This window comes from Eptatretus burgeri, chromosome 13, assembly GCF_056783735.1.
Source record: "Eptatretus burgeri isolate ZD-2024b chromosome 13, Ebu_testis_v1, whole genome shotgun sequence".
Classification (NCBI taxonomy): domain Eukaryota; kingdom Metazoa; phylum Chordata; class Myxini; order Myxiniformes; family Myxinidae; genus Eptatretus; species Eptatretus burgeri.
Window position 1 is genome coordinate 9,220,239 of NC_140973.1, and position 25,416 is coordinate 9,245,654.

Sequence of the window (25,416 nt, forward strand, 5' to 3'; positions counted from 1 at the left end):
CAGCCAGCAGAGACATGAATATCACTGCCAAGGTAAGTGAATCTCTCCACAACCTCAACATCCTCACCACAAACAGACACAGACAGGACAGCAGCATCCAAGATGTCACCGAAAGCCTGGATCTTAGTTTTGACCCAAGAAACCCATAATCCCAACGGCTCCGACTCCTCATTCAGCACCTCGAGGGCCCCCAAGAGGATGTCTAAAGTCTCCGCAAAGATGACTGCATCATCTGCAAAATCAAGGTCCGAGATCTTGACATGTCCAAACGATGCACCGCAACTTGATCTCTCCGACATCCTCCCTAAAATCCAGTCCATACAAGTGCTGAAAAGTGTGGGGGCAAGTACACATCCCTGACGAACTCCAGTAACAACTGGAAATAAGTCAGAGATGGTACCACCACACTTCACAGCACTCTCAGTACCAGAGTAGAGTTCAGACATCAGATCGATCAGTTTTGGTGGCACCCCACGAAGACCAAGAATCCTCCAGAGGACATCCCGATTGACTGAATCGAACGCTTTACAGAGATCAACATAGGCTGCAAGCAGCCCCTGCCGAAACTCTCGTCTGCGTTCGGTGAGGACACGAAGTGCAAGGATACGGTCAATCGTTGACCTCTTTGGTGTAAAGCCTGACTGCTCTGGACGCTGGTGCTCAAGCAGATGGTGGCGAACCCTATCAAGAATTATCCGAGCAAAGACCTTGCCCGGCACTGAGAGCAGCGTCACCCCTCGGTAGTTGTTGCAGTCTCGGCGATCACCCTTCCCTTTCCAGAGAGGGACAACAAGGCCCCTCTTCCAATCAGTTGGGATGATGCCTGTGTTCCAGGCAGAGCACAAAACTGCATGCAACGACACGAGTGCAGCATTTCCACCAGCCTTGACAAGTTCGGCATGGATGCCACAGATCCCTGGAGCTTTGCCCCATTTCAACCGGTTCACCGCAGCCCGTGTTTCCACAAGCGAAGGTGGACCACAGTTGATTCGAGGGTCAGCAACAGGGATTGTAACACCCTTGACGTCCAACTTGACAGCTGGGGGATCAGCCCGGTACAACCGCTCAAAGTAACCGGCCCAGCGAGCCTTCACTTCAGACTCCTCTGTCAAGAGCCTACCACTCTCTGCTCGAACTGCAGTGCTCCGAGGGATGGGCTTGGATGAACGTAATGCGCGAATTCCCCTGTAAGCGGGACGAGAATCACCTGTCCACAGGTGATGCTCTACCCCCTCACAGATTCCTCGCACATAGGCCTCCTTGTCCACCCTCAGTGCACGTACAGTTTTACGCCTCAGCTCCCTGAACAGCTCAGCTCTGCCATTCAGCCTGGCCCTGCAACTCTGGTCAATGGTATCCAGTGTCCCTTGAGAGACAAAATTCTTCTTTGCCCTGCGGTGAGCTCCAAGGCATCCACCGGCAACATCAAGGACGGTGGTCTTGAAGGCGCTCCACAACTCTTCAGGACCCCCCAAAGCACCCAGACCCCCCAAGTGTCCACTCAGCCTGTTCGCAAACTCCTCAGCTACTCTCTCATCCCTGAGCTTGTCAACATCCAGCCTAGGCTGGGATGGTACCATTCTCCAGGATTTAAGGTGCAGCTTTAGAGTTGCTACAACAAGCCTGTGGTCAGTATTGAGGAACTGAGCACTCCGGTAGACCCTGCAGTTCTGGATCATCCTCCAACGACCGTCAATGAGGACATGGTCAATCTCCTTTGCCACACCGCCAGCGTTGGAATACCAAGTCCAGCGATGAGCTTGTGGGCGCTGAAACCATGAACCAGCCACCCTAAGTCCATGACTTCTTGCAAAGTCAAGGAACTTAGTGCTATTCTGGTTCATAGTTTCTGACCCATGGGGACCAACACACACCTCATAACCATCCCTATCAGTTCCAGTCGATGCATTGAAATCCCCCAAGACTAAAAGTGTATCTCGTCTGGGGCACTGATCAACCACAGACTCGAGTGTGGCGTAGAATGCATCCTTCACGGTGAGATCACTCGCCTCAGTCGGAGCATAAACAGAGACCAGGTAAATGACACCTAAGGAGTGACGAATCCTTAATCTCATAATACGCTCGTTGACCGGTGTTACCTCAATTATCATTGGGGTCAGCTTATTGGACACAGCTACAGCAACTCCTTGGGTATGGTAACCATCAGAGCGACCAGACCAATAATAGGTGTAACCACCCACCATTATCTCACCGCAATCCGGTCTCCGAACCTCAGAGAGAGCTGCAATCCCGATGTCCAAACGCTTGAGCTCAAATAATAACAGAGACAGGTGATCATCCTCTCTTAGGGATAGGACATTCCAGGCACCCACCCGAAGGGACCGCCTCAGGTTAACCCAAGGAGGCCGCCGTCTGGTGGACGACACCTCAGCACCACTCCGACACACTCTCCCGCAATATGACCCAGGGATGTTACCCCGTGGTTTCCCTCCTATCAAAGATTGGGGGTCCCGAAGGCTTTGCCCCAATCCCGTCATCCGGTGAGCTGCCCTGCGAAGGGAAGCTGCACAGGAGGTACTCCCACGGAATGGGTTTTCAGATTTTTTTGCGTTTTTGCGTTTTGCGGAATGATGGGTTTTATGGTGGCCGGAGTGCAAATCCTGCCACCAACCTCCTAATAAGAAGTGACCCAACTGCAGGAGGACGTCCGCAGACACAGTTGGGCACTAGATATGGATGGCCGTTGGCTCACAAGGAGCTCCTCCGCCCTTTGGCAGGTTTTGTTTTTAATCCTGCTGGGTGTCCATATCCAAACACCCTCCTCACCAGAAAACCTGGTGGGGGGGACGGTTTAGTCGCCGACAACCCGACCATGGAACAGGTTAGTACAGGTTTACATGGTACCTGTAACAGGTCACAGATCGAACCTGACCTGACGAGAAATATATACACTGATGAGCCAAAACATTATGACCACTGACAGGTGAAGTGAATAACATTGATTATCTTGTTACAGTGGCACCTGCCAAGGGGTGGGATATATTAGGCAGAAAGTGAACAGTCAGTTCTTGAAGTTGATGTGTTGGATGCAGGAGAAATGGGCAGGAGTAAAGACCTGAGGGACTTTGACAAGGGCCAAATTGTTATGGCCAGACGACTGGGTCAGAGCATCTCTGAAACGGCAAGGCTTGTGGGGTGCTCCCGGTCAGCAGCGGTGAGGACCTACTGACAGTGGTCCGAGGAGGGACAAACCACAAACCGGCGACAGGTTGTTGGGTGCCCAAGGCTCATCGATGCGCGAGGGCAATGAAGGCTATCCCGTCTGGTCCGAACCGACAGAAGGTCTACTGTGGCACACGTCACAGAAATTTTTAATGGTGGTCACAGGAGGAATCTGTCACTATCCACAGTGCATCACACCCTGGTGCGTATGGAGCTGCATAGCCGCAGACCGGTCAGAGTGCCCATGATGATCCCTGTCCACCGTCAAAAGCGCTTACAATGGGCACGCGAGCGTCGGAACTGGACCTTGGAGCAGTGGAAGAAGGTCGCCTGGTCCGATGAGTCCCGTTTTCTTTTCGATCACGTGAATGGCCGTGTACGTGTGTGCCGTTTACCTGGGGAAGTGATGGCACCAGGAAGCACTGTGGGAAGACGACAAGCCTGTGGAGGGAGTGTGATGCTCTGGGAAATGTTCTGCTGGGAAACCCTGGTTCCAGCCATTTATGTGGACGTCAATTTGACACGTGTCACCTACCTAAACATCGTTGCAGACCAGGTACACCCCTTCGTGGCAATGGTATTCCCTGATGGCAGTGGCCTCTTTCAGCAGGATAATGCGCCCTGCCACACTGCACCCATTGTTCTGGCATGGTTTGAGGAACATGATGAAGTGTTCACGGTGTTGCCCTGGTCTCCAAATTCTCCAGATCTCAATCTGATTGAGCAACTGTGGGATGTGCTGGACAAATAAGTCCGATCCATGGTGGATCCACCTCGTAACTTACAGGACTTGAAGGATCTGCTGCTCATGTTTTGGTGTCGGATACCACAGGACACCTTCAGGGGTCTTGTGGAGTCCGTGCCTCGGCGGGTCGGCGCTGTTTTGGCGGCACACGGAGGACCAACATCATATTACGCAGGTGGTCATAACGTTTTGGCTTATCAGTGTATATAAATATATTGTTGCAGCCACGGGTACCGAGACACCAGTTGTCACTCAGGGGGATTAATCCCCGGTTTTCCTCGGTCGAGCCGGACCTGGGGCCACCGCTCACAATTAACGTTGTGGTAAGGTGGGTTGTTTTAGAACCACGAATGCCACCCAGTCAACCACGAGTTCCAGTGTCCACCGTCTAATTATTCCGTTTAACTAGAGGTCACGTGGTTACCTGAGCGGGGAGTGCGCCCTCGGCAAAGCACCAATATTATCTGATTAGATTTTAATTAGGGCAGTCGAGCGTTTTAACCGCTGGTGCGTGCCGACTATTTTTGGTCAAATCTGTGGTAATTACCTCCCAGTCTATCTTGGTTCGGAGAATGCTAGACCAATGGAAGGAAAGAAGAAACACGGACAGGTTGGAAATCACTAAATAATTTACTAATAATAAAATTAATAAATGGAAATAACTTTTTACGCACACGCGCACCACACGCTCGCTTGTCCAAGCACTGGGAAGGATGAATTGTCTCGTTGTTGGCGCTGGTTAGATATCCGCTTCTCAAGCTTACTTCTCGTTCTCTTCTCCCTCCCTGGCTTTCTTTCGCCTCCGCTTTCTCTCTCGCTTTCCTTTCTCCCCACAGAATGTACCTCCTGTTCATTTTATATCTCCGGGCCGTCTTCGCGGGTGCAGTCCGCCCCAAGCTCACCCCGCCCCACTTGCGCACGGTTACCATGATGACCCGTGCGCTCTCAAAAAAGGCGGGCGTCGGAGCTCGCGAAAGATTGTTGCTGAGGAAGAATGGAGGCGGGCTTCAGAGCTCGTGAAAGAAATGTGTGTAAACATGTCTGTCTTAAAGAAAAAAAAGCTTCCCATAAGAGAGGGTATCTATCCTTTACCCTTCTCAATGCATCACATTTAAGATCCCATTAGACATGGGTATGGGGCTAATCTGAACATGTATTTAAGGAAATAACTGTCTGAGGACTACCTGGATGTGTGGATGCAGTCATCAGACCGGATTCTGAAATCCGTAACAATGTGTGTGCATGTATGTATATGTATATATATATATATGTATATATATATATATATATATATATATATATATATATATATATATATATATATATATATATATATATATATATATATATATATGTATATATATATATATTCATCCAAGGGACTGTGCACCTTGTAGTGAAACACCAATCACACACTTTTGTGGGTTAGGAACCAAACTCAAGACTAGATTCTGGAGAGCACGACAGCAGATTACTGAGTCTGGCTTTTAAAAGCATATTTCATATCCACAACACTTCTCTCCCCCCCCCACCCCCCTTAAAAGGCTTTATATAGGTCTACCAACGACAAAATATGGAACGAGATTGATTGAACTTTTTTTTTTTTTAAACAACGAAATTCACATCACCACCATCACAATGAAATGCTCGACAAACCACACGAGGTGATCCATCCATCCCCCCCATCTCAACAAACCCTCCCGAGGTCCTCCAGATTAACATGATCTAGATCTTTCCGGTTACAATCCCACACATAAAACCTGGTAACACGGACTCGACCAAACTCTGGACCGGTGCGGCATGTGGGGTCACCTTGAACTCACCATGTCCACCACTTAATCACAACCTGCTCAACACTGATAACTATTCAACATTTCATCTTTACTCGGTCTCGGGAAATTTGGTGAGCATGACTGAAAGCACAGTGGTGTGTACTGTTACATGTACTCACGAGCTGGAACCACAGTGGTGTGCACTGTTACATGTACTCACGAGCTGGAACCACAGTGGTGTGTACTGTTACATGTACTCACGAGCTGGAACCACAGTGGTGTGCACTGTTACATGTACTCTCGACATGGAACCACAGTGGTGTGTACTGTTACATGTACTCACGAGCTGGAAGCACAGTGGTGTGCACTGTTACATGTACTCTCGACATGGAACCACAGTGGTGTGTACTGTTACATGTACTCACGAGCTGGAAGCACAGTGGTGTGCACTGTTACATGTACTCTCGACATGGAACCACAGTGGTGTGCACTGTTACATGTACTCGACATGGAACCACAGTCCAAGCGTATCTCAGAGTCACAGGGGTATGTTCAGTTACCAAGTAGCGAGCTCGTGCTTGCCAAATCAGCCGTTCCTTCTCAACGGTTTAGAATGGAGTGCTTCAGCCACTTGGCGAGCTGTCTCCAAGAAACTTGCCTCCTGAACAAACCCCCCCCCCGGTCTCCAGACCGTGTCCAGGATTCGGAATGAATGACGGCAGAGAATGCTGGGAGTGGACGCGCACACAGTTTCACCTGGACTTTAACGAGCTACACATTATTAATTACACCTTTCTCATCACTGCATCAATCCGAAGCCACACCAAAAACGTACGTCGGGACTCGAAAGCACGCAGTTATATAAAATGAAAGTTTGACCTTTTCGTGAAGAAAATCCAAACCGGAAAACATTGTTTTTGTAACGCCATACAGCATACTGCACCTTCTTCCGCCATAATCGACCCGAGTTTTATGGGTTCCAGTGCTGAACTCATTTAGCGTTGAAAACGTTTTGCAGATCTCGACCAAGATCTGTTCATGCGATTCCTTTATACACGTCACGTGATTGAAAACAAATTACAAAAAGACAATGAACAAGGAAATAAAAAGCGATCGTGAAGGAAAACAACAGTATAACTAAGTAATACACCAGTGATACAGCTCGAATCGTACATGAGCTAAACCCGAAAGTTATAAACTGAAAATATTCAGAAATAACGTAAACACTGTCGAGAGAGAGAGAGAGAGAGAGAGAGAGAGAGAGAGAGAGAGAGAGAGAGAGAGAGAGAGAGAGAGAGAGAGAGAGAGAGAGAGAGAGAGAGAGAGAGAGAGAGAGAGAGAGAGAGAGAGAGAGAGAGAGAGAGAGAGAGAGAGAGAGAGAGAGAGAGAGAGAGAGAGAGAGAGAGAGAGAGAGAGAGAGAGAGAGACAGAGACAGAGACAGAGACAGAGACAGAGACAGAGACAGAGACAGAGACAGAGACAGAGAGAGAGAGAGAGAGAGAGAGAGGTTAGAGAGAGAGAGAGATCCTAAGTGGGACAGATGCTCGTTTCCCGAGATGTAGGGTAGTCGGAGTTGGGATGAATTTATTGCTGATAAAGTTGAACCTTCAGTTTTAATTCCATGAAACAGGATGAGGCCGTGGGGGCTGAATGTCCTGACAACACGATGAAATTCACACAGTGAATACTATGGAGGATGAGCAAGTCCTGAATTTATCACAAACGTTCCGTTAATTTTTGCCCAGTGAAAGGAATCTTTTCTGCCCTCAAAGGCATGAAGTGGTTCCAAGGGTAGAAGGATCTAAAAGTGTTGAAAGGATCTTAAAATGACTAAAAAAGTCGAAATGAAGTCAAAAGGGGTCTAAAAGGTGTCAAGGTCTCTAAAGGTTCTGTAGGAGTTTAAAGAGTCATCAGGAGCCTAAACTAAAGGGTCAATGGGATCTGAAAAGGTACATTTCAATATAGTGAGGTCGGTGAGGTATGGGAGCATGTGCCGGAGCAGCACATCGAGGCATCCATTTCCGCCAGTACTCGAGGAGCCTCCGTCCGGCCATCCCCCAGGCAGATGCCAGGCCCATCCCCATCTCCTTGAGATGCCGATCAACCTGCTGCAACCACGAAGCACGTGGTCGGCCCATTGGCCTCCTCCATTCACGAGACTCCCTCACTAAGAGAATCTGGTGAGCAGGATCAGTGTCAGGAAAATGAGCCACATGTCCATACAACCGCAGCTGATGGTCACGGACTATGCAGGTAACAAATTTTATTTGAGTCTCTCTCAGCAACCACTCGTTGGACACAAAGTCCGACCAGTGATAGCCAAGGATTCTCCGAAAAGACCTGGTACCGAAGGAGTTAAGTCTCTGTCTTAGATCCCTGGTCAGAATCCAAGTCTCACATCGATAGAGCAAGACTGGAAGCACCAATGACCTGAAGACTTGGACTTTCGTCCTCCCGCACAGGTACCGGCAGCGCTACACCCCATCATCCAGTGAATCCATGACTCCCCAGGCCCGACTCAGATGTCTATTGTCCTCTGGCTCACAGCCAGCAGAGATATGAATATCACTGCCAAGGTAAGTGAATCTCTCCGTGACGTCAACAATCCTCACCACAAACAGGTACAGACAAGATAGTAGCATCGAAGATGTCATTGAAAGCCTGGATCTTAGTTTTGACCCAGGAAACCCATAATCCCAGCGGCTCTGAATCCCAGCGGCATTTCAACCGGTTCACCACAGTTTGTTTCCACAAGCGAAGGAGGACCACAGTTGATTGGAGGGTCAGCAATGGGGATAGAAACACCCCTGACATCCGAGCAGCGGGCCTTCACTTTGGATTCCTCTGTCAAGAGCCCACCACCCTCTGCTCTAACTGCAGTACACCGAGGGATGGGCTTGGAGGAATGCAAAGCGCGAATTCCCCTGTAAGTAGGATGAGAATCACTTGACCACAGGTAATGGTCTACCCCCTCACAGATTCCTCGCACACAGGCCTCCTTGTCCACCCTCAGTGCACATACAGTTTTATGCCTCAGCTCCCTGAACAGCTCAGCTCTGCCATTCAGCCTGACCCTGCGACTCTCGTCATGGTATCCAGTGTCCCTTGAGAGACAAAGTTCTTCTTCTCCCTACAGTGAGTTCCAAGACATCCACCGGCAACATCAAGGACGGTGGTCTTGAAAGCACTCCACAACTCTTCTACATTCGACAAAGCACACAGACCCCCCAAATCTCCACTCAGCTTGTTCGCAAATTCCTCAGCTACCCTGTCATCCTTAAAATTGCCAACATTCAGCCGAGGCTGGGATGGTTCCATTCTCCTGGATTTAAGGTGCAACTAAAGAGTTGCTACAGCAAGACTGTGCTTGGTATTAAGGAACTGAGCACTCCAGTAGACCCTGCATTTTGGATCATCCTCCAGCGACCATCAACGAGGACATGGTCAATCTCCTTTGCCACACCACCAGCGTTGGAATACCAAGTCCAGCGATGAGCTTGTGGGCGCTGAAACCATGAACCAGCTACCCTAAGTCCATGACTTCTTGCAAAATCAAGAAACTTAGTGTTATTCTGGTTCACAGTTCCTGACCCATGTGGACCAACACACACCTCAAAACCATCCCTTTCAGTTCAACGTAAACTTAAACGTAAATTCATCCGTGTAAATTCAACGCAGGAGGAGGACATTTGGCACTCACCACATCAACCCCACACCACATCTGTGCCTGCACCACATCAACCTCACACCAATTTATCAACACCACACTAATTTATCACCACCACACCAATTTATCAAAAACACACCAATTTACAAACACCACGCGAATTTATCAACACCACAACAATTTATCAACACCACGTGAATTTATCACCACAACAATTTATCAACACCACACCAAAAAATCAACACCACATTAATTTATCAAACCAACACCAATTTAGCAACACCACATTAATTTATCAAACCCACACCAATTTATCAACATCACACCAATTTAGCAACACAACACCAATTTATCAACACCACACCAAAAAATCAACACCACATTAATTTATCGACACCACACTAATTTATCGACGCCACACCAATTTATCGACGCCACATTAATTTATCGACCCGACACCAATTTATCAACACCACACCAATTTATCAACACCACACCAATTTATCAACACAACACTAATTTATCACCACCACACCAATTTATCAACACCACACCAATTTATCAACACCACACCAATTTATCGACGCCACATTAATTTATCGACCCCACACCAATTTATCAACACCACACCAATTTATCAACACCACACCAATTTATCAACACCACACCAATTTATCACCACCACACCAATTTATCAACACCACACCAATTTATCAACACCACACTAATTTATCACGACCACACCAATTTATCACCACCACACCAATTTATCAACACCACACCAATTTATCAACACTACACTAATTTATCACCACCACACGAATTTATCAACACCACACCAATTTATCAACACCACACTAATTTATCAACACCACACCAATTTATCAACACCACACTAATTTATCAACACCACACTAATTTATCAACACCACACTAATTTATCACCACCACACTAATTTATCAACACCACACTAATTTATCAACACCACACTAATTTATCAACACCACACTAATTTATCAACACCACACCAATTTATCAACACCACACCAATTTATCAACACCACACTAATTTATCAACACCACACCAATTTCTCAACCCAACACTAATTTATCACCACCACACCAATTTATCAACACCACACCAATTTATCAACACCACGCCAATTTATCAACACCACGCCAATTTATCAACACCACACCAATTTATCAACACCACACTAATTTATCACCACCACGCCAATTTTTCAACACCACGCCAATTTATCAACACGACGCCAATTTATCAACACCACGCCAATTTTTCAACACCACACTAATTTATCACCACCACGCCAATTTATCAACACCACGCCAATTTATCAACACCACGCCGATTTATCAACACCACGCCAATTTATCAACACCACGCCAATTTATCAACACCACACCAATTTACCAACCCCACGCCAATTTATCAACACCACGCCAATTTATCAACACCACACCAATTTATCAACACCACACCAATTTATCAACACCACGCCAATTTATCAACACCACACTAATTTATCAACACCACACCAATTTATCAACACCACGCCAATTTATCAACACCACGCCAATTTATCAACACCACGCCAATTTATCAACACCACACTAATTTATCAACACCACACCAATTTATCAACACCACATCAATTTATCAACACCACACTAATTTATCAACACCACACCAATTTATCAACACCACACCAATTTATCAACACCACACCAATTTATCAACACCACACTAATTTATCAACACCACACCAATTTATCAACACCACACCAATTTATCAACACCACACCAATTTATCAACACCACGCCAATTTATCAACACCACACCAATTTATCAACACCACACCAATTTATCAACACCACACCAATTTATCACCACCACGCCAATTTATCAACACCACACTAATTTATCACGACCACACTAATTTATCACGACCACACCAATTTATCACCACCACACCAATTTATCAACACCACGCCAATTTATCAACACCACACCAATTTATCAACACCACACTAATTTATCACGACCACACCAATTTATCACCACCACACCAATTTATCAACACCACACCAATTTATCAACACCACACTAATTTATCAACACCACACTAATTTATCAACACCACACTAATTTATCAACACCACACTAATTTATCAACACCACACCAATTTATCAACACCACACCAATTTATCAACACCACACTAATTTATCAACACCACACGAATTTATAAACACCACACTAATTTATCAACAGCACACTAATTTATCAACACCACACCAATTTATCAACAGCACACCAATTTATCAACACCACACTAATTTATCAACACCACACTAATTTATCAACACCACACTAATTTATCAACACCACACCAATTTATCAACACCACACCAATTTATCAACACCACACTAATTTATCAACACCACACCAATTTATCAACACCACACTAATTTATCAACACCACACTAATTTATCAACACCACACCAATTTATCAACACCACACTAATTTATCAACACCACACTAATTTATCAACACACTTCTCCAGTGTCTCAGGCTGTTGTCCCTGGTCCAATCATTCTCTGCTCTGCTGAATAATTCTTCTACACTTATTTTGTCCGTACCCTTTGTGATGACTCGGAGGCAGATTCTCTTGGGATCAATCGGAGTTTATTCCGCAGACATTCATTCATTCATTCATTCATTCATTCATTCATTCATTCGTGCCCGAGTCGTTGTGTTGCCATTTCGCACTCAGGCGGACTCATCTCTGAAGTAGTTCCGCCGACATATTACGTCATTGTACAAATACCGAAGCGATAAAACGTAATCACGACGCACTTCATTATCTTAAACATCTCCATCATATCACCTCGTCACCACCTTCTTTCTCGTGTCTAAAGCCCCGTGTTCTTCAACCGCTCCTCATGGATGAGTCTAGTTCGGCCCGTAATCAATCTGGTAACCCGAGTTGAACCCTCTCTTCGGCATAAAAAGAAATACAAATAAATAAAATAAAATAAACCTCCCAAAAAACATTTTATTTCATTAATTTAAAACTTTTTTTTTGCATTTTCTTCCTTGGATCTTGTGTCGACGGGTTGGTGTGGTGTTCGTGTGGTGTTCGTGCGGTGTTCGTGCGGTGTTCGTGCGGTGTTCGTGCAGGCATGATGGGCTGAATGGCCTCCACCTGTGTTGGAATTCCTTGTTAATAATAATCAAGGACATGGATGAAACATTATCATCATATATAAACACTAAACACGAACCAATACACCGCCCATAAAAAAATAACGTGCTTTGTAAAATTCGATTTAATTCATCGTTGTCGCCGAACGGTTCATCACAAGACCAGAATAATGTAATTTTATTCAGTATGTTCATATTCTCAACTCATCTTTATTCGCGCTTCACTCCCTCATTTCCGGGTCGTTGCAGGATCAACGCCGTGTCCCATCATAATATGGCTGCGATTAAGAAGGTAAACTCGATCATTGAGTGTGGCTATGCTTTGTCCGTGATGTCTTTGTCCTGTGTACCTGCTCTCAGGGTCTTGTGTCCGAGTTCGGGTAATCCGGGTGACCCGGTACACGCGCGTGACCTTCGTGTACAGTATTTCCGATTGAATTGTCCAGCGAATACCCCATAAACACGTCAATCCTGTACATTACGAGGCTTTGTCGACTGTAGAAGTGAAACGAGTAATTAATGTTTCATTGGTCGAGGTTCCAGCACATTGCAAATCAAATGTAGAACCGACAGGTATAAGAGACGGCGATTTGGACCGTCATGCCCGTGTTGTATCCATATCCACCACCACCACCACCACCACCACCACCACCACCACCACCACCACCACCACCACGATGTGTCCCGCGAGCCCCATTGTCACCATTAACTTGACCTAACGATGACAATATCACAATTTATAATTCTCTCACCTTTCCCGAACTCCTAAAGCGGGGAGCGGGGTACCGGCACGCAACCACCTGCTGTTTTCGAGAAATACCGTGGGATCTTGAATGTCCACAAGTTAAATGCAACATGAACAGCCGGCTTCACTTTCCCGTGCAAACAACGGCACGGTGAACCCGACCTGCACTTCACCAGGGCAGCAGTTTGTGGTCGGATGAATCCAGGATTTGAGATGCCCAGATTTGTGCTTTTGTTACTGAATGAATAATAAATGTATCCTCAGCCAACAACACCTGCCTTGTCGAGGTTATCTTCTGTGGGGTATATAGATTACAGTAGATCTAGGCATTGGCCTCTGTTTAAAAAAACTAATCACAGGAGTTTGTGTGGAGGGGGGTGGGGGGGGTGTGCCCCACGATGAGCTATTCATACACATCAACACAGCATTTATACAAGGAGGAAAACCCCCTTGGGGAGAGTGGATGCTATTAGTATTAATATTGTTTTCTATTCACATTAATATTACTAGTGCATGCCCCTGTGTGGCCGTACGTGCAAAAAAAGAAAAAAAAGAATTGTGACGTCATAGCACCGTGTCCTGTCATTGGTTTGGTAAATAAATGGCCATAACTTGGGAACCACTTGTCTGATTAATATCAAACCTTGAAAAGGCACATCCTCAGGTCCCCAGCAATATATCTGGCAAGTTTCAATTAGATCGGATCAGTGGTTGTTGAGAAACAGCGGTCACAGACACACAGTGATTGCTGGAATTTTAGATAGATTATTATTATTATTATTATTAGGGTACCCAGTCTGATGGACTGGGTAACCTATTGTTTTTCTTCCGTTTATGTCTTATAATTTATTCTTTTTCCGCCGGCAATTTTCAGGTTCTTTCGCGCAATAAAGTCCGATCGACACGAAATTTTCACCATAGTATGTATCTTTTATGATAGCATACAGTTGATAATTATGACGTCATAGGTCACGTGGTACGGGTGCCATCTTGAAAAAAACGATAAACCTTGGACCTCTGTATCTCTGAAACAGTGCAATGGAAAATTTTTGCTTCATACATTTTAATGAACTCCCCATCGGGAATACGGGTGATTTTTCGTGACGTCATCGGTGAAGCGGTATGCCGGTGAAAATTTGTCAAGTCGAACGCTGCATGGGAAAAATCTGAAATTTCTTGAGCGTTATCTTGACAACAATTCACCATAGAAAACATTTATTGTGACGTCATCGGTGACTTGGTTCGGCAGCCATCTTGTTTTGATTTTTTTTTAAATCTTCTTCTCCAGAACGGCTGAACAGATTGAGGCGAAACTTTACACCCACATTCCCCATGACGTCCTTTTTCAAGTTTGTTAATTTCTTATTGATTGGTCACATGGTTTGGTGGCCATATTGAATTTACCCCAAAACCTTCAAACATTTTCTTCTCCAGAACAGCTGGTCAGATCAAGGGGAAACTTCACAAACGTATTGCATACAAGTAGAGAATACAAGTTTGTTAATTTCTAATTGATAGGTCACATGGTTTGGCAGCCATGTTGGATTCAAGAATTATATTAAATAATGTTTTCTCTGGAACCACATAACCTATCAAAGCGAAAATTGGCATCTACAATCTACCCCCATGCCTGCATTTCCCATAAAAATTATGATGCCACAAGTCACATGGTTCGCAGGCCATCTTGGATAGAAAAACGCACCTTGTCCGATCAACAAGAAACTTCACACACGTATTCCACTACAGGATTGGAGACAGAATGTACATTTATGATGTCATAGGTCACATGGTTCGTCAGCCATCTTGGATTGGAAATTAATAAATTTGAAGCCCATAATGAAGGGTTTAAATTTCAACTCGATCAACCCCATGCTTTGGCAGCCATGTTGGATTGAAGGGTAAATATTAAGTAATATTTACTTTGGAACCACTGTCAATATATGTGAAACTTCAAAATTATCTCGCTGACATTTGAAACATAGGTTTAAAATTTCAACCTGATCAGCCATGCGGTTTGGCAGCCAGAATTATTTAATTATTTGAATCTGAGAACTTTTAGATTTTTTTTTCCAGAAGGCTCATTTGGCTGCACCTGAATGTGTTTGAGGGTACAGGAATAGCAATTCAATTGATACTGACAATGTCCCCAGGAAAAAGGGCTGACTGCATATGTAATAACTGGATTGAACACTTATTGCTACCCGGTTCGTAACGCGTCAGTCCCACGCTGTATCAATGCACGGCTGTATTTGTATCGATATTAAATAATGTTTTCTCTGGAACCACTTATCCTATCGAAGGGAAACTTTGCGACTATCATTTAAGTCTCATGTTGTATCAAAGGCAGACGTCTGGGTACCCGGTCATCACTGCCAGCAGTTATAAAGTGGCAGTTGTAGTTATTGTTGTTATTACTTATGTTATTAGAAGCGTCCTTGGAAAAATGCCATAATTAGCTATTTTAACACGGATATACACCTTATCATGGATTTTGCTCAATGCAGAAACCCCCCTTGGGGAGGGGGGCAAATGAAGTCACCCCAACACTCCATTGTGTGACCCTTGGTCCTCCTGTCAAGTTTGGTTGAGATTGTATAAGTAACGACCGAATGTATTGCGGTCAAAAATACACACAGACAGACACCAAGTTGGGTAATTTGGTGTTGAATCTCACCTGAATGAGATCTCATTTTTTGTCTGAGTTGTGGTCGGGGTGGTGGTTTGGGGGAGTTGGTGGAGGGGGAGTAATCTCCTCCCAGTAGTATGTCAGTCAGTTGGCGATGTGACTAATGTGAGTGCAGATGCAAATGATCTCTGATATCTGACATGCTTACCTGTCATACAGTAGTTGTATTTAGTGGTGGATTCTTTAACTATGTTTCTGTCTTTGTTTACACGAATGTTGATTTTTATTTTTATTTATTTTTAATTCACCTTAAGGGAGAAAGCCGGTTCTTTACAAAGTTGATATGCCTTTGCATTGGTTCGCTCAGCATATTAACATAACTTATCCTGTCTGAGGCGGCTCACCACGCACATTTACCTACAATTTCCAGTGTGAGGTGAGGATGGATAAGGTATGGTTCATCCTTCATGGCTCATTACGTTTGTTCGTGTTTGCTCATAAACCAAACTCTATGGTTTTTGTTCTTCTGGATTTAAATCTTCCACATTGTAGTGAGCGCGATGGATGCGTTGAAATCCACGGGCAGGGCCATCATTCGCATGCCCAGCAAGGTGAATTAACAGCTCGGTAATTATTCTGCAGTTATATCTTAATGAGTGTCAGCATAAGTGTTTTTAAACCCCAATTAGTGTCGACCAGAATTAGATGTCTAGTTAGATTCCCTGTCGCTTTTATCTTCATGATTGTCTCTTTTCTCATCTCCCATCTGTATGTATCTTAAATCGGCGGTTCTCAACCTATTGCACCTCAAGGTGCACTTGAGTATTGTATACTGCATGTCAGAAAGGTCAGGGCCCACATAAAAAATAATAATAACAACTTAAACTAGAAGGGCACTCGGTGAAGCATATACCTCCGCCACGTAACACCTGATCCATGAGAACTTATCAGGCCCAATACATGTTTGAAATATCACGCTGTACAGTTCTATATCATTTTTGGCCCAATCTCTCAACGGTGAAGAATCATTTTAAAAATTAAATTACTATCGTATCCAGATCTGGATTCAGATCGTCACCAAAATCCTGATTAATTCGTCCTTGCGATACACCCAACCTGTCCACCAAGTTTCGTCCGAATCCGTCCACAACTTTTTGAGATATCCTGTACACAAACAGACAGAAAGGGGTGAAAACATAACCTCCTTCACCTTCGGTGGTGGAGGTAAAAACAGTGCCCTAAACTGAAAGTTATATGTACTCTACCCCTTTCTATAAGGGGTAGAATATAAACCACATCTGCTACAATATTTAAATAAAATATAATAATAACTTTATTTGGTACCTTATTTAACACATTTAAGCCTTAAATATAGACTGCTGCTTACATCAGTGGGATACTTGGGCTTGCTTCTGAGAAACAATCAGTTCATGTTGGGGAGGGATGGGCGAGAGGCTGATTCACAGAGTAACATTCACAGTTGCTTTCGGTTTATTCCTGGTCTTTGATTTTTATGACATTCACAATGGAAAACACTGACACACAGGCATGTGTTGGTGAATGGCAACAGGAACTTGATTGCCCACTCTGACAGAGAGGAATATTCCTTGGCAGCTAAAATACTGTTACCGATCCGTGGTTCGAGTTCGGCCATGATTGGAAGCCCTCGGATTCCTCCTGAAGACCCGGTCCTGAGGCCATCAGGCACAAATAAGTTCATGCTCCGGGGGGTTGCTGAGCAATCACGAGCGCCGATTGTTACTGCTAATCCGGCAGGGTTAAACTACCTCGTGTGATACCTTACGGGTAACGGCCGCACCAAGGTGTGGGAGGGATGGCGGGGGGGGGGGGGGTTTCGTGCCCTTGATGCGTACTCTAATTATCTCAACGGATCGGGTGTAGCTGAGCGGAGCTGCCAAGTGCGCACCGGCTAACAAGAGCAAATTGGTGGGGCAGAAGGGAATGCACATCCCCTGTTCGTCTTGTGTTCACGATTGAGTCTGCCTGATAGGCTGTGTTAAAGATAGCTGTGGAAACTGTTACTGCCAGCTAAGCTCACTGTGTCTGTTTATTTTCATTGCATTTTCACATCCCATGTCACCATCGCCATGATTTATTAAACCAGTGTTGCTCTTAAAACGGGTTTCTGTTTGTTTTGAGCCACTTCCTTGTCCTCTGGCAGAACTAAATCCCCCCATAATGTCAACCGTGTGTGCTGAAACTGGATAAAGCATAACCGTATTGTGGTGGAGAAAACAACCACATTGCAGTAGATTGTCTGTGCATGTGCAGTTTTTCCTCCGCTCGGCCTCTTTGCAATCCGCTCTGGTATTTTTGCTTCGCCTGTTCGAGAGACTGAACCCGTGACAACCAAGTGAATGTATAAGGCAGGAGGTGCAAAAATAATCTTTTGAACGTGATACTTGTATGAAACATTATTTGGTGCCACTAGCTTATCCGATGATCTCAGACTCATGAAGGAGCTTGTACCTGCATTTGTGAAGGAGACTATCGTCATTCTTTTACATGAGTTTCAAGGTGAGAAACACAGAACCACATCGTGATCATAAGAACCATGTCGTAAAACAAAGTTTGCATGTGTTGTGTTGCAGACAACCGGCCTCGTCGGACTGGCGGTTGCAGAGAATCCTCACGAGGTATGGGCACATTGAAGGTTACATCGATGATCTCACTGCATTTGTCAAATCAAACTCTTCGCAATGTTTACTGAACAATTATTCGTGCCATTTTGAGAGAAATAAATTCCCATTATTCATTTATTTGTTTGTATACAGTCAAAGCTTGTGGAAGCACTCAATGGAACAGGAAGCAATAGAACAAAAGAAACAGTTGAGATGGGTGTGGGTGGGGGGGAGGGGGACACCAACAGCAGGGCTGAAGGGCAAAGTGGAGGGATACCTGGACAAATAATGCTTGTGGGTAGGAATGAGATGGGAGGACACCTGGGGTGGACAAGATGGACACAGAAGGAAACTCTCAGGAAATGGAAATTTGGAAGGAGGTTGGGGCAGGGAGCAGTTAACAGGGGGGGGGGGGGGTAGAAAACATCATGGTTTTGGATTGGGGATGATCTGAGATGGTATTCGGTGATCTTTAGTTGGTGTTCTTTTTTAGAAAAATCTGTTTATGATTTGCTTGCTTTTAATGGTGGCTAATCTTGGGGGTTTGTTTCCACAGCGTTTAAAAATCCTGTACAAGAAGATATTGAACGTGCTCGAAACGATACCCAAAGAGGCGGCATACCGCAAGTTTACGGCACAGCTGATTGGAGAAAGGTTACAAACTGTGGACATGGTGATGTGTTTTTCATATCTTCACAACTTTGTTTCATAAATTAGAATACTCAAAATGTATCATGCTGTTCCTTTTCTCCAATTGAAAAAGTGACCAAATAAATAATTTAAAGAGATTGAGTGAAATGTGGGCTTTTGTTGTTCTCAGGAACCGGATGTAGAAAAGTTGGAAAAGAAAATCAACTGTGGACAACTGGAGGAAGTGATCCAGCAGGTAATGTTCTCCATTTCACCTTTTTATACAGTTCAACCTGTAGCTCCCCTTCGTCAATATTTTTATTGCTTTGCAATGGTGTCCCATACCACCATGACGACTACTACTACTTTCATGGAGACAATCGTCTTCGCCACCTGGTGGCATTGGCTGGGAGATGATTTTGGTCGAAGCCTTGCGTGAACCGGCTGACCATGCTTGACATCCGACTAAAGGCAACAGAAATTTGTAATTTGTTCAAGGGTGCGAGTGATAAATCACCTTTTCACAATGGACACCATGGGATATTTAACAAGCAGTGCTAACAGACGTGCAATCCAGCTTAACGACCGACGGATGGACAGCATACACATTGATGACTCGCCCGGCATGCGAAACACCAGGGTGATGGTTTACAGTTGGGTCAAGATTCGAACCCAGGCTGGACAGTTCAGAGGTGAGTGTGCGTCCCGCTAGAGTGTAGACTATCCTGCCAATCATTTTCAATGGCTCTATTCCGATCAATTTGATCAATTATGCAATTCACTATTCCTATCAATTTGAAATTCATTTAAATTGGATTGCTGACGAAAAGTATAATTGTTTGAAATGTAATAGACAGTCCTATTATAATGGACCCTTGCTATCAGGTGGCTTTAAATTGGATTTTTACTTCTGATTATATTGATAAGTAAGCATTATGGGTGTGATGAGAATTGTGCTTTTGCATTATTATTTCTTTTTGAGGTACATCATATCTTTGGTTCAGAGTAGACGTTTTTGTACGTGGAATTGTTTCGGATATCGACATAGCCAGAGCAAGACGTCATTCATAATAACCTCCATCGTCATCAACTTATTGTCCGAAAGATATTCTTTTAATGTCGACGTCCTTGACAGATGAACATCATCAAACTGTGCAGTCAATAGTCCATAAATTCAACAAATTTGATGTTTTAGTTGAATGGAAATTTTATTCCTACTCACCATTCCACCCTTATTGTCTTACTTGCCCCATTCTTGATATTTATTTATTTTCTCTCATGGACATTAAATCAGAAAATATGTGAATATGGGGATTGGTTACAATGCAACAAAAACTAGAAAGCATCTCAAAATACAAAGCCCGTCCACATCCACTTTGTACCTGAAATAAACTTGATGAAAACGATAGTTAAATTTTTTTTTTAAAAATTGTACATTTTATTAATGTGTGTTCTCCGTATACTCGTAATAAAGGTTTGTAGAAAATTTGATGACAAAAGCTCAGTCAAAGGCGAAGTGAATTATTGCAGAAAGTTTTGTGTTCGGCTTACTTGGCTGCACCTGGATGAGTTTGAGGGTTGTGGAGTGGCGGCTGAAACCCGAATCCCATCCAGGTTCCTCCTCATGACTCCGTCTATGCTCTTTACTTATTCGGGTTCCTTTTGATGACTTCTCTGCAGTATTTGGTCTTCTGTTTGATGATACTTGTACCATATCCCGATGCTGTGTGGACTGTGCTTCCCCGCTGAGGGGCATCTGGTACCTTGTTCCCGTTTCTGGTTTTGAGCCTTGGGAGTAACTGCTGAAATCAATCCATCTGGGTTCTTCCTGACATCTTTGTTTCTTTCACACTTCTTTCTACTTTTTTTAAACATTTCTCTTTATTCATTCATCTTTTACTCTTTAGTTCTCTCTTCCTATATCTACAGTGCCTTCAGAAAGCATTCACACCTCTTGACTTTTGTCCCATTTTGTTGTGCTTCAGCCTGAATTTAAAATGGATTAAATTTTTTTTTTAATTGTCACTAATCGACACAAAATACCCCATCATGACAAAGTGAAAACATGTTTTTAGAATTTTTTTTTTTTATAAATTCAAACCCTTTGCTATGACACTCCAAGTTGAGCTCAAATGCATCCAATTTCCTTTGATCATCCTTGAGATGTCTCGACAACTTGATTGGAGTCCACCTGTGACTAATTCAATTGACTGGACATGATTTAGAAAGAAACACACCTTTCTATAAAAGGTCCCACAGTTGACGGTGTATGTCAGAACAGAAACTCTACCATGAAGTCCAAGAAACTGTCCGTAGAGCTCCGAGATAGAATTAAGGAGGTATAGATCTGGGGAAGGGTATAAAACCATTTATAGAGTATTGAAAGTTTCCAAGAGCACAGTGAGCTCTAACATTAGGAAAGGGAAAGAATATTGAACCACCCAGACTCTTCCTTGAGCTAGCTGTCCGACAAACTGAGCAACCGGGCAAGAAGGACCTTGGTCAGGGAGGTGACCAAGAACCCAATAAGCACTCTGACAGAACTACACAGTTCCTTGGATGAGATGGGAGAACCTGCCAGAAGGACAACAATCACTGTAGCACTTCACAAATCTAGGCTTTGTGGGAGAGTAGCCAGAAGGAAACCACTTCTGAGAAAAGGGACATGATAGCACACCTGGAGTTTACAAAAATAGCACCGCAAAGCGGGCGTAACCCCTCAGCCCCTTGACGCAAACCAATTTCAAGATGGTGGCCATATTGAAAATCGCAGCATGCCCATTTTCGAAAGGAACCTTCCTCGACTCAACCCCAACACACCCAGCAAAAATGGATTTAATCGGACAAGGCGTTCTCCTCGAAATTGACGGAAACCAATTTCAAGATGGCTGCCATGGCGGCCACAGTGAAAATCACAGCATGCCCATTTTGGAAAGGAACCTTCCTCTACTCAAGCCCATTATACCTCGCCAGAATAAAATCGATGTGTGAAGCCGTTCTCAAGTTATTGTCCGGAAACAAAATTCAAGATGGCTGCTCTAGCCGCCATATTGGATATCGGATTGTGCTGTATATCGAAAGGAACCTTCCTCTAACCATCCCCATTATACCCCCATGAAAATAAAATCAATATGTCAAGCCGTTCTCAAGTTATTGTCCGAAACCAAATTCAAGATGGCTGCCCTAGCCGCCATATTGGATATCGCATCGCACTGATTATCAAAAGGAACCTTCCTCTACCCAGCCCCAACACACACTGCAAAAATGGATTTAATCGGACAAGGCGTTCTCCTCAATCGACGGAAACCAATTTCAAGATGGCTGCCATGGAGGCCACATTGAAAATCGCAGCGTTCCCATTTTCGAAAGGAACCTTCCTCTACTCGACCCCAACACACCCTGCAAAAATGGATTTAATCAGACAAGGCGTTCTCGAAATCTATGGAAACCAATTTCAAGATGGCTGCCATGGAGGTCACATTGAAAATCGCAGCACGCCCATTTTCGAAAGGAACCTTCCTCTCCTCAACCCCAACACACCCTGCAAAAATGGATTTAATTGGACAAGGCATTCTCCTCGAAATCGACGGAAACCAAAAGTTGACAGATGGACGCCCGGATGGACAGACGCCCGGATGGACAGACACCCGGACAACGCCTGTGACGACAATACCCCTTAGCCCAATTCGGGCTGAGGGGTAAAAAGGCATGTGAAAGACTCTGAGAGCATGAGGCAAAATATTCTGTGGTCTGACGAGACGGAAATTTTACTCTTTGGCCTGAATGCAAAGTGCTACCTCTGGCGGAAACCGAGCACAGCTCATCACCCATCTAACACTTCCTACCATGGAGCATGGTGTGGCAGCATCATGCTCTGGGGATGCGTTTCAGCAGCAGGGACTGGGAGACTTGTAAGGATAGAGGGAACAATGTTTCTTCAACGGTTTTGTTGGAGCGCTGTTCGTACTTTGATCTCTACAGGTTTCCATTGTGATACCCTGGCTCTGTTCTCCATGGGAACATCTCTGGAGTTAAGAATGCAAAATAAATTAGATGATTACAATGAGTAAAAAATGTTTTCAATTGTTACAAAGCAATGAATCGGCACATCACAGCAGGATAGCCAACAGGTATGCACACTCATGCTAAGCTGTCTAGCCTGGGTTTGAATCCCGACCCAGCTCTCATCCCGGTGTTTCATAGGCAGGGTGATTCATTAATGTGTGTGCCGTCTCTCGGATAGACATTAAACTGGATGTCACATCTGCTGGAATTCCCCTCTTCCCCTACCCTTCTCCCTCTCTGTCTCCACCCTGCTTGCTCGCTCCCTCGCTCTCTCTCTCTCTCTCTCTCTCTCTCTCTCTCTCTCTCTCTCTCTCTCTCTCTCTCTCTCTCTCTCTCTCTCTCTCTCTCTCTCTCTCTGCCTCTCTCTCTTTTTTATGTCTCTCTCTGTGTCTGTCTGTCTCTCTGCCCCTCTCTCTTCTCTCTCCCTCCCCCCTCTCTCTCTCTCTCTCTAATCAAATATATACATTATACCGAGAATCAAATATGAACCACGCTCGAGTTTTGTCTGCTTATTATTTCATTCACATCCAGGTTTTGGTGTTACCCCAACCCCTTCTTCTGATTATCTGCACTCAAATTACCATAATTCCTCCTTCCTATGTCTGCACTCGAGTCACCCGAACAGCTCTTTCCTATCCTCTATGCGCAGATTACCCGAAACTCCTCCTTCCGATCGTCAACCCTTGAGTTACCCTAACTCCTCCTTCCTATCCTCTACCCTTAGGCGGAGTCGGAACTCTTTCTTGCACGGAAGATGGTGGAGTGGAAGCCCTGGGAGCCGCTGATTGGCACAGCTCCTGCTAACCAGTGGAAATGGCCTGTGTGACATCATTACATATTGATATTTATCAGTTTTGTTTGAGAATCGATATCCAGCCCAACTATCCATTCTGTCTCGAGTTGTCACCTCAGTGTATATTTTTGGTTTGGAAATGTCTTTGATGCTAGTAAACTGTTGTTGTACATCTAATTTGAGGTTCCCCAGCTTGTAGGGAACGGAGATATATGCATTCAGTTATAACTAAACACATCTTACTGAAACCTTCTTATGAAAGCACAAGTCCTTTATTTTATTTTGTGTACAACATTTGCCCTGTTGTATTACATGCATGTCATGGGATGTTAGGAGACCAGGTACAACAATGATAGGTTAAGGTAACTCAGCAAATTCAGAATTGGAAATAAATTGTTTTCCCTTTAAATTTAATGTTTAAAAAGAAAAATTCCATCAACAATTATTATTCTCCCTATTTAACTGCTTTTGTAAAACAAATTCCAGGGGTTTACAAGAACAATGTTGTAGTAGTAACAAGGATAATTATTTTGTGACGATGCTGAACCATCTTGGTATCAACAAATGACAGATGAATGACCTCAGGCTACCCAACCCCCTCCCTTCCAGTCTTTGAGATTAATTTTGATTTGAATTACAGCAATAAAATGAGTGAGTGGCTCGTTTGGCCGAGTCAAATGCCCTCAAACACAAGTTGAGGGAGGTGTTTGTCCTGTAGTTTCAAATAAGCTGGTTTGTAGTTCGTGGTTATATGTTAAAAGAAACAAACAAACTTATATTTGAAGATACCTCTCTATGACATGAGTTTTGACAAGAGTGAAATTTCAGAAACATGAAATGCAATGCATATTACAGCTCAGGCTTGAGGCCTTGGGCAGATTCAAAATCGACAGTCAGTACATCAGAACAGCACTCGGTGGAGCGCATACCTTCGCCAGACTGACAATTTATGATTTGTATCTCGCTGATGGTCTGGATCTGGATTCGGACCTGAACCCAAATGTAATCGGCTTGTTCTTGTCACCTACCCAACTCATCCACCAAGTTTTGTCAGAACCTGTCCATGTTTTTTTTTGAGATATTGTGCTATATATCGTTTTTGACCACATCTCTCAGTGGTGAAGAATCACTTTTAAAAATTCTAGTTGATCTGAATCTTCATCAAAATCGAATCGATTCGTCCTTGGCACACCCATCTTATCCAAAACCGTACATAACTTTTTGATATATCCTGCTCACAGACAGACACGGGTGAAAACCTTACCTCCATCCACCTTTGGTGGCAGGTAAAAATCATCTCTCCCATTTATCCAT

General features: G+C 44.3%; 2 protein-coding genes across 3 annotated transcripts in view; one reads left to right on the forward strand and one right to left on the reverse strand.

Annotated features, from left to right (window-relative positions):
• Positions 1–12,062, reverse strand: part of CMC1 (C-X9-C motif containing 1) — a 39,355-nt gene extending 27,293 nt beyond the window's left edge. The window contains exon 1 of one of the 2 annotated variants that reach the window (XM_085851037.1): positions 12,037–12,062. Coding sequence is in view for 1 of the 2 variants with exons in the window: in XM_085851036.1 (XP_085707162.1) it covers positions 6,644–6,695 (52 nt within the window). In the remaining variant the exon portion in view is untranslated. Of the gene's footprint in view, positions 1–6,643; positions 6,828–12,036 lie in introns of those variants that run through there. The other variant, XM_085851036.1, reaches the window with a different exon arrangement.
• A 692-nt stretch (positions 12,063–12,754) lies between these two features.
• On the forward strand, positions 12,755–24,800 carry NDUFA5 (NADH:ubiquinone oxidoreductase subunit A5). The gene is made up of 5 exons (XM_085851035.1): positions 12,755–12,893; positions 18,585–18,629; positions 19,171–19,287; positions 19,435–19,500; positions 24,034–24,800. Exons 1-5 carry the CDS (start codon positions 12,789–12,791, stop codon positions 24,133–24,135), a joined length of 435 nt encoding a protein of 144 aa, XP_085707161.1. The 5' UTR covers positions 12,755–12,788; the 3' UTR covers positions 24,136–24,800.
• The last annotated feature ends 616 nt before the right edge of the window (positions 24,801–25,416 follow it).